This window comes from Camelus ferus, chromosome 6 (genome assembly GCF_009834535.1).
Source record: "Camelus ferus isolate YT-003-E chromosome 6, BCGSAC_Cfer_1.0, whole genome shotgun sequence".
NCBI classification, from domain to species: Eukaryota; Metazoa; Chordata; class Mammalia; order Artiodactyla; family Camelidae; genus Camelus; species Camelus ferus.
In genome coordinates, this window is record NC_045701.1 from 34,425,049 (window position 1) to 34,434,059 (window position 9,011).

At 40.7% G+C, this 9,011-nt stretch overlaps 2 protein-coding genes across 2 annotated transcripts in view; both read right to left on the minus strand.

Moving 5' to 3' along the window:
* Positions 1 to 1,581, minus strand: part of NOVA1 (NOVA alternative splicing regulator 1) — a 143,290-nt gene extending 141,709 nt beyond the window's left edge. Inside the window, exon 1 of the mRNA XM_032481807.1 lies at positions 1,409 to 1,581. Coding sequence (XP_032337698.1) covers positions 1,409 to 1,544 — 136 coding nt within the window. The 5' untranslated portion in view covers positions 1,545 to 1,581. The remainder of the gene's footprint in view (positions 1 to 1,408) is intronic.
* Positions 1,582 to 1,690: 109 nt separating this feature from the next.
* Positions 1,691 to 4,869, minus strand: LOC116664437 (neurogenic locus Notch protein-like). The gene is made up of 2 exons (XM_032482890.1): positions 4,858 to 4,869; positions 1,691 to 2,487 (listed from the first exon to the last, which is right to left on the minus strand). Exons 1-2 carry the CDS (start codon positions 4,867 to 4,869, stop codon positions 2,125 to 2,127), a joined length of 375 nt encoding a protein of 124 aa, XP_032338781.1. The 3' UTR covers positions 1,691 to 2,124.
* Positions 4,870 to 9,011: the final 4,142 nt, after the last annotated feature.

The following is a 9,011-nucleotide window of genomic DNA, read 5'->3' on the forward strand; positions in this document are numbered from 1 at the left end:
TCTATCTGTGGTTACTATGGTAAAACAAAATGAACTGACCCTTTAACAAAACTTCAGAGATTTATAACATGACAAACCTGCACTTAACATACTGCAAAATAAAGAACCTTAAATGATGGGCTATATTTGTTTGACATTAGCAAACACATAAGGACTACAATTAGCCATTGCCTATATCCTACTTAAAGTATGCAAAACAACCATTCTCCTACCAAGTAATCCACCCAAACTGTAGGGTGTATTCCAAGCCTTCAATAAGTGCCAGGAAATAACTCAAAGTGATGTGGACTGGCAAATCTAACTAATCCTGGTGTATTTCTTTAGCACTCCTTAGTCTACCATGATCTCGTTTAAGCTCATTAATTAAAAGACCTTAAGAAGAATTTTGCCAATACTAAAAAGCTTAGGAGTCATTTATATCAAACACACTTAAAAGTGACCAGATAATGTTCTTCCTCCAAATGAAACACAATTTTTAAAACCGAGGGGTTGTATGAATCAAGAAAGATTGAAATGAAATGTTTTAGGAAATAAAGTCAACTCCAGAAACTTTAATTTCCGTCAAACTGATCATGTCTTAAATAGGAAACACCCCGGTAAATCCAGCTTCCTTATATGAATGAACGTTCTAAATTTTTCGGGTGTGCCATTCTCAAGACCCCCATCCGTCTCTAATGTACATGCTGTAGATAAATTCACCTCTGCCTCGATGCATTGGGTGCATTGTTAGGATGACTCCAGTGCAAATGAAGAAGCGATACCGGTCCCGTTATAACTCATCTTCCCAGGAAGCGCAGGATGTTAACTAACAAGTCACAGTACCAGACACCCCCACCCTCGTATGCACACCCCTGAAGACAAATCAATGAGATATTTGCACCGACAATGTAAGTGCGGTAAGAGCATGCACTCATCAAGATTTTGCATACTACTTGTGGCCCGAAACCAAGGGGATGAAGAGAGAAAAACTCTCTCGTGCCCCAGTCATTTGCTCTCCGCTACCCAAGTGCCATTTATTTATTTATTTTATCAGACTGTTAAATGCAGCGCGCATCTTCGGGCGGCCATCACCTCACTCGGGGTCATCCTCCTCCTCCTTAACGGACCCCCTTGCCCAGGTCTAGGATATTTATATGGTCAGCCTTTCGACCGATTAAATGGAAAGATAGGTCTATTCCGAAAAACCGGTCGCCATTTTGATGAATGATAAACACAGAAATGGAAATGTGTCGGGGACAGCGAGGTGCGGGGCAGGTGCAGGGGAGGGGGCGCGAGGCAGGGCGCGGGAGCCGCAGGGTTCGGGCTGGAGGTGTCCGGGCCGCGGGAGGGAGGGAGGGCGGCGGGAGGGAGGGAGGCAGGGGCGGGCAGCGGGGGATGGGGCCAGCGGGGAGGTGGAAGCGATACCCACCGCCCGTATTGGTCCTCTTGGTGCTGCCGGCTTCAGGGGGGGCTTCCAGCGGCCTTTTCCGCGAGTCCGGCGGGTCCAGGTCTATGGGAACCCCAGTGTGGGTCCCGTTCTGCTGGATGGGAGCTGCCGCCATCATGTTTGCAGTTCCTGCCGCTTCTAGGGGGAGAATGTTCTCCCTTTTGTTTTGGCTTTTTCTTGTCTTTTTTTTTCTTTTTTTTTTTCTTTTTTTTTTTTTTTTTTTTTTTTTTTTTTTTTTTTTTTTGCTTTTGGGGTTTCTTAAGGTTGTTTTGTTTTTGTTTTTTTTAATCGGATCAATAGAAATCTCTTTAAGAAAAAAAAGCAATGTTGCTGGTTTGTTCTCACTGGGGAGGGGGCAGGGCTGAGAAGCAGCTGCAGTGCAGTGTCAGAAAGGAGACAGGGGAATGGAGGGGGTGTGAGAGACGGAGGGTGAAAGAAGGAGAAGAAAGGAGAGAGGGGGAGAGAGTGGAGAAGGGAGAGGGGCGAGTGAATGAGCGGGAGGAGGGGAGCGGGGAGGACGGGCAGAGGGAGTGGGAGAGCGCGAGGGCTGGCGGGGCGCGGGGAGAAGCCGAGTAGGAGGGGAGAGTAAGGGAAAGAGTGAATGAGCAGGAGGAGGGGAAGGAGGTGGATGCGGAGAGAGGAGCGAGCGGCGGAGGAGGGCAGGAGCCGGGAAGGAGCGCGGCGGTCCCCGCGCCGCGCTAGCGCTGCGCTCGCTCCCGCTGCTGGTGCTGCCGCCGCCGCCGCTGCCGGAGCGGTTCTGCCGTTGCCTGGGCTGCTCGGCGCTGCTGCTGCTGCCGCCCGGTCTCGCTCATTATTTCTCCCGCTTGTTGGGGGGGGCTGGCGGGAAGGGAGGGGGATGGCTGCGAGGGGAGGGTAGTGAGGGGTTGAGTTCGCAGACTCCCACACACTTCGCGCTCGGGTCCCTGCCTCTCAGCAGCGCCGCTGCCGCCACCGCCGCCGCCTCCCAACGCTGAAGCCTCAGCCTGCGGGGGCGGGGTGGGGGGGGCACCGAGGTGGGGGGTGATTGCGAGCGTGTTTGCGCGGGAGTGTGCGCGCGCGGGCTGAGCGCGTGCGCGGGGGCGCGCGCCGGCAACGGGGGCGGGGCCGGGGGCCGGGGCTCTCCTGTGGGAAGGGAGGGGTGAAAGGTCGTGGGTCCCCGGCAACACGGCTCAGGCAAACGTAAGCGGCTTGTCGCAGGAACCGAGGGGTCCAAGAAACGCGCTAGGTTGGAAGGCGGGAAGCAGAGTTTACTGACAGCCGTGCCAGCCAATAATATGGAAACGTGAGAAAGGCTCTTCAGGCCCCTTCCCAATCGGGAAACTTGGGTATGAGAGGGAGTGAAGGGGCGGGGTGGGACCTCGGTCCAGCCGGGACTGGAGCGGCTACAATTTCGGCTAGTCTGAGAAGGGCATTGGAGTGACCGTTGACAACGGGTGGGACAGCGTCAAGGCTGAGGGAAGAATCCTAACCGTGTACCTCCTGGACTTCTAGCTAGGTACATTAGTTTTTATATTTAAGAGTAGGTAAAAGGCGTTAGCATCTCACTCAAGGGCGGTTTTCTACGAGGTGATTTCATCAAGAGTATTACTCGCACTGTATGACTTCGTTAGGGAACTTATAGTATCACTCGCCGCCTTAAATCCTTTCGGAAACAAACCAGGATATAAATAAATAAAGCTAGATATGGGTATCCCCTTCGCGAGGCGCCGGGTGGCGGACTAAAGACAGGCAACAGCTGAGTGTGTATCCAAAACTAAATATTGAAGGAAATATGAATATAGGAATAAAGTTCATTGCAATGTGCACAGCTTATAATTATATAGATCTTGCATATGTAAGGAACCCTACAACATGACAAGAAAAAGAAAATCTAGTGTATTTGGATAGACATTGAAAGTCTGAAAAGTCTCTGTTTATAGATGAGTAGACTGACTCAGTTCAAGTATTTTGCTCAAGGTCATCCATCAAGTTAGTAATTTAAGTAAATCAGTGTGGTAGGAAGCAGTGATTGTGGAAAAGTATCAGCTTTGGAGTCGGAAATACTGGTTTCAAGTTATTGCGGCGTATTCTAAGTGTGTCTTGAGCAAATCCCTTAACGTGTTGCTATGTATTAAGTGCTTACCATGGCAAAGCAATCCACTTCACATGTGGTGCTCTTTACATGCAGTGTATCATGTAGGTATTACTATCCCCATTTTATGAGGCAGTTTGGGTTTAGAGATATTAATAATTTACCCAAAGTCACACAGGTGTAAACACTGTAGTAATAATTCAAACTGAGGTCGACCTGATTCCAAAGTCTGTCCTCTTGAATACTGCAGTACTCTAAAGCATCAGGTTTCCTTCTACTTTATAAAAGGGACTTCACCTCTCCCAACTGAGTCAAATGAGATAATGTATATGGCAATGTATTATAAAATGTAGAAACGTGTTCACATAGTCACTAGATTTCTAGAACAAAGATGCCCCATCCCTGTACTTTCTACAACAGCATTTCAGCTTGAAAGATGGCTTTAGTATTAAGCTAGCAAAGAAAGAACTTTACTGATATGGTATTCTAACCAAGTACACCTGCATGCCTAAGGCAATGACCGAAGAGAATAGAATAAATTTTAATTCCTGTTAGAGAGGGGAATGGAAAAGGGTACTAACCCTACTCTTAGCTCCTTTATTAGAAGGGGTATCTAGGAAGCACTGGGATTTCTGGTGCTTTTAAGTAATGAAAGATAGATGACAGTCTGCTGAATGAGGAAGAGAATAACGTTTAGTTTGGGAATAAAAGTTCATCTGAAATATGAAAAACACACTTGCCTCAAGTCAGGGAAGAAGATACCCTGAGAGCTGAAAGAAAAGGAAAGCAGGTAAGTTAGTACATATTGGTAAAGGTCTATGAACCAAGTCCAGAATTTTGTTCTGACATATGACATAATAGGAGACCACAACATAGCCTTCATGATCAAAAATAAAAAGTATTTATACACGGAATTGGATTTTTTAAAGGAGGGGGGAGCTGTGATGAGAAAATAATAGGGTTTGGAATACGTGGTAGTTAAGATTAAAAAAAGGCTGATGCCAGACATTGTACGAAGTGTTCTGTGAAAAATATTTTTCAAAAATGAAAAATTAGAAAAGGGCTGGGATTTGCAACTGGATTGTTTTGAAACAGTAAAAGACAGGGGACAAATACAATTCGAAGACAAAAGATAGTTCTTAACTATATTACATTAAAGCTTGGGCAAAGTATTCAGTAGGATGTAGTTTTGAATTGAGGAGAGACTGTTTCAGAATTGGGAAACTGGAGGTTCACAAATTTTTATTTCTAAAAACAAAATATTTTCTAAAGTAGTTTAGAAAATATTTATCATTGCCATGGGTAAGTTAAATTGTAAATGAGCCTTCTAAGTTAAATTGCCTTATAGACATAAGCTTACTGAAGTAGTCATGGCACTGTATTCTTATGCTATTTATTTGACCTTTTCTTTTATTCCTTCTTAAGAGTTAATATTTAAATACTACCCACCACTACATGGGGCCCCGAAGCAGAAGATATAATTTTTAATGTGGATAGTATGCTTAACAGTAATGTAACTATGATATGCCGAGAATTACAGAGACCATCCTAAGTCTCTGACGTGGTCAAACATCTAAGGATCACTCAGCTCAGATGATTTGGTCAATGAAGAGTATGAGACGGTATATTCTAACTAAGCCTCCATTCCTTAGTATATTTTTTGTCTTTTTGAAAAATTATGCTACTCCATTTCTCACTGCACATAGCTCTACCATTCTGATTATGTAGATTTAGAATTTTACCTGTTGTCTCCTGCATTTTGTACCAGCTAATAAAACTGAAGAAATAAAAAAGCAGCTCCCAGTTAGTAAGCTGCTTTACAGCATGCTATATTATTACTACAGCATGCTATACGTCTTACGCTATAAATAAACAGTTTGAATGAACTTTTGAAAAATACAATAGAAGCATTTGACCTCAATTCTCTGAAAAGAAATAGTTTATTTTTAATTAACCAAGCAGTTGACACTGCAAATTTAATAATACTTTCTGACACCTTAAGACACAATAGAATTTGTGTGCTTTTCATTGCTAATTAGTTGATGACTTATGAGCATAACCACCTATGATAGAAAATGATATTAATCTGACGAACAAAATCCTCAGTCTTTATTGGCTTTCAGGGGGTGTTCTTTTCCTTCCTAAGTTTTAGTCTAAGTAACAAAAGGTAATCTATTTTCAGCAATGACGATTGGCTTTCTAGAGAAAGCACAGATAGTTTATATCCACAGATATTCCCCAAACTATTTCTTTGTCTCCATGCTCCTGCCCATCCTATAATCAGTCCTGTTATTAAAGAACAGAAATACTGTGTGTCTCTTCAGCCTGTGCTTTGGGAAAATTATTTGCTGACTTTGTGTTCTACCAGAAGCAGATCCTGAGTTAAGGATTCAAGTGCAAGTAGTTTATTTTGGAAGTGATTTCAGGAAACACAGTAGGGTCTTGGGGAAGTAAGATGGGGGAATGAAAGGAAGGCAACAAAGGGTGAATTACCAAGCAAATTACAACTGTGAGCAAACAGAGCTTAATCTCACTGGAATTTCCTGAAAAACCATTTAGAACAGTAGCCTCAGAACTATCCCACCCGAAGCATGAGAAAACTGAGGTATATGTTTACCAGCTCCCTTCAGTCATTGGGTCATTGGTCGAGGTCTATTTCTAGGATGCATTTATTGTATGCATGCTGGCCAATCATCCAACTGCCGGTACTGCATCTTTTTCTGAGGACTTTCTATAGAGGCTGGAGTCCGTTCTGCCCTTACGCAGGCTGGAAATGTTGTGGAATATCCCCTACCATTATGGAAAATCAGGCCAGTGTGCTCTGAAATCGTAGGCAAGGAGTAAGGCTAGGGCAGGAACAGTTTGTTACAAGTATCAAAATGAAATTAGGAAAAAAGGAAAGTGAGAAGTCTGTTACTGCAAAGTATTGTTGGGAAAGATCGAATAAATATGAAAGAATTTGAAAAGTTTAAAGTACTGCATGTTTTTTATAATTTTCACAATCTAAATATTGTAACCAAGCATAGATTGTAAAATGCCCAACTAATTCTTTTTTATGTTTTTAAAAAACACATTTTTAGTTTTTTAGACATGGAAACTATCATTTTGATAGGATGACTCCTTAATTAGAAAGTACTACATATATCAAGATGAAGTGAATTGAAGAAATAATAATTGAGCCATTATAAATATAATAAAATACAACTTCAAATGGTAAACTACTGGACCTACAGACAGCATCAGGTAATTGCTTACATTATGGATTGTTTGGATTTCCTGTCTGTTTACTTCCTGCTTCTCAAATAAGCTATAGCCCTCCTTGAGTCCCAGAAGTTTTTAATGTCTCTGGTCAAGCTTTCTTTCTAATGTAGTTTGCTATTTCCACTATTTGTTATAGATCAAATAATTAAAAGTTCTGTTTCTCTTATAACAATGTTACTTGTGTTTGTAAGTACAAAAAGAAATTGGCATCCTTATATATATTTTAAAAATTGCATTACCATACTCTTCCCTGGATTTTGCCTTGCTATTTAATCTTTTGGTTTCACTATGTAAGCATTTCTTTGGTAGATCAGGAGTGTCTAATTGACATCATGTAATTCTAAATTATTTTATCCATGTATCATTTCATATAATTAAGACTGTGTGGAGCTTATTAAAATCAGTATTTTATATGTAGATGTTTATCTGCATATGGTATAGAAAGAGAGTGTGTATGTGTGTGTGTGTGTGTGTGAGATAAAAAGTGGTAGACAAGAAGAGGCTGGGTATTGCAGTCCTAACTAATGTCTGTTGGTGGGGGAGAAAAATTAATAAATGCATAATTTGCCTTTACTTAGCCTTTTCTTCTCAAGGTTAAGTATTTGTGAGCTTAAAACTTTTTTTAAAATTTTACCTCCTTACTATGAAAAATTTGAAATGTTTTCAAAAGGAGATAAAACAGTACAATGTATCCCATGTACTATACATTCACCTTCAAAACTAAACTCCCAATTAATATTGTTTCATTTATAACCTCTCTCTTGGGGTAATTTTGAAGCAAATTCTGACTATTATACCATTTTTATTCTGAAAATATTATAGACTTTAAAAAAATCCAAAATATTATTATTGCATTGAAAAAAATTGACATAAACTTCTTAATAGTGTCAAATATCTGGTCTGTGTTTAAATTTCCTTAATGGTCTTTAAAAGTTTTTAACAGCAACCTATAGAATGGGAGAAAAATATTTTCAAATGATGCAGCTGACAAAGACTTAATTTCCAGATTATATAAACAGCTCATACAATTTAACAACAACAAAAAAAAAAACACCCAATCCAAAAATGGGCAGAAGACTTAAACAAGCAATTCTCCAATGAAGACATACAAATGGCCAATAGACACATGAAAAAGTGCTCAATATCGTTAATTATCAGAGAAATGCAAATCAAAACTGCAATGAGGTATCACCTCACAACAGTCAGAATGGCCATCATTCAAAAGTCCATGAATGATAAATGCTGGAGAGGGTGTGGAGAAAAGGGAACCCTCCTACACTGCTGATGGGAATGTAGTTCGATGCAGGCATTATGGAAAACAGTATGGAGATTCCTAAAAATACTAAAAATAGACTAACCATATGATCCAGCAACCCTACTTCTGGGTATATATCCAGAAGATACTCTCATCTGAAAAGATACATGCACCCCAGTGTTCATAGCAGCACTATTTACAATAGCCAAGACATGGAAGCAACCTAAATGTCCATTGACAGATGACTGAATAAAGAAGTTGTGGTATATTTATATAATTGAATACTACTCAGCCACAAAAAAGAACAAAATGCCATTTGCAGCAACATGGATGGACCTGGAGATTGTCATTCTAAGTATAGTAAGCCAGAAAGAGAAAGAAAAATACCATATGGTATCACTCATATGTGGAATCTAAAAAAAAGGACACTATGAACTTATCTACAAAACAGAAACAGACTCTCAGACCTAGTAAACAGTCTTATGGTTACCAGGGAAAGAGGGTGGGAAGGGATAAATTTGGGAGTTTGAGATTTACGAATGTTAGTCACTATATATAAAAATAGATTAAAAAAATAAGTTTCTTCTGTATAGCACAGGGAACTGTATTCAATATCTTGTAATAACCTTTTATGAAAATGAACTTATGTATGTATATGCATGACTGACACATGGTGCTGTACACCAGAAATTGACACATTGTAACTGACTGTACTTCAATTAAAAAAAATTTTTAACATTTTGTTGACACCTCAACCCAAATAAATATATTGCAACAGGTTCATGTGTCTCGAATCTCTTTTAATGTATATCAGACATATTTCAACCAGAGAAGCAGACTGGTAGGATATATATTTTTTAAATTTACATACACACACAGAGGTATAGGCAGCATATAGATATACAGTGAAATTAAGGGAATTGGTCCACAGAATTGTGGGCTCTGGTTAAGCAAGCCCAAAATCCACAAATGGGCATTCAGGAAGAAAAAATACAGGG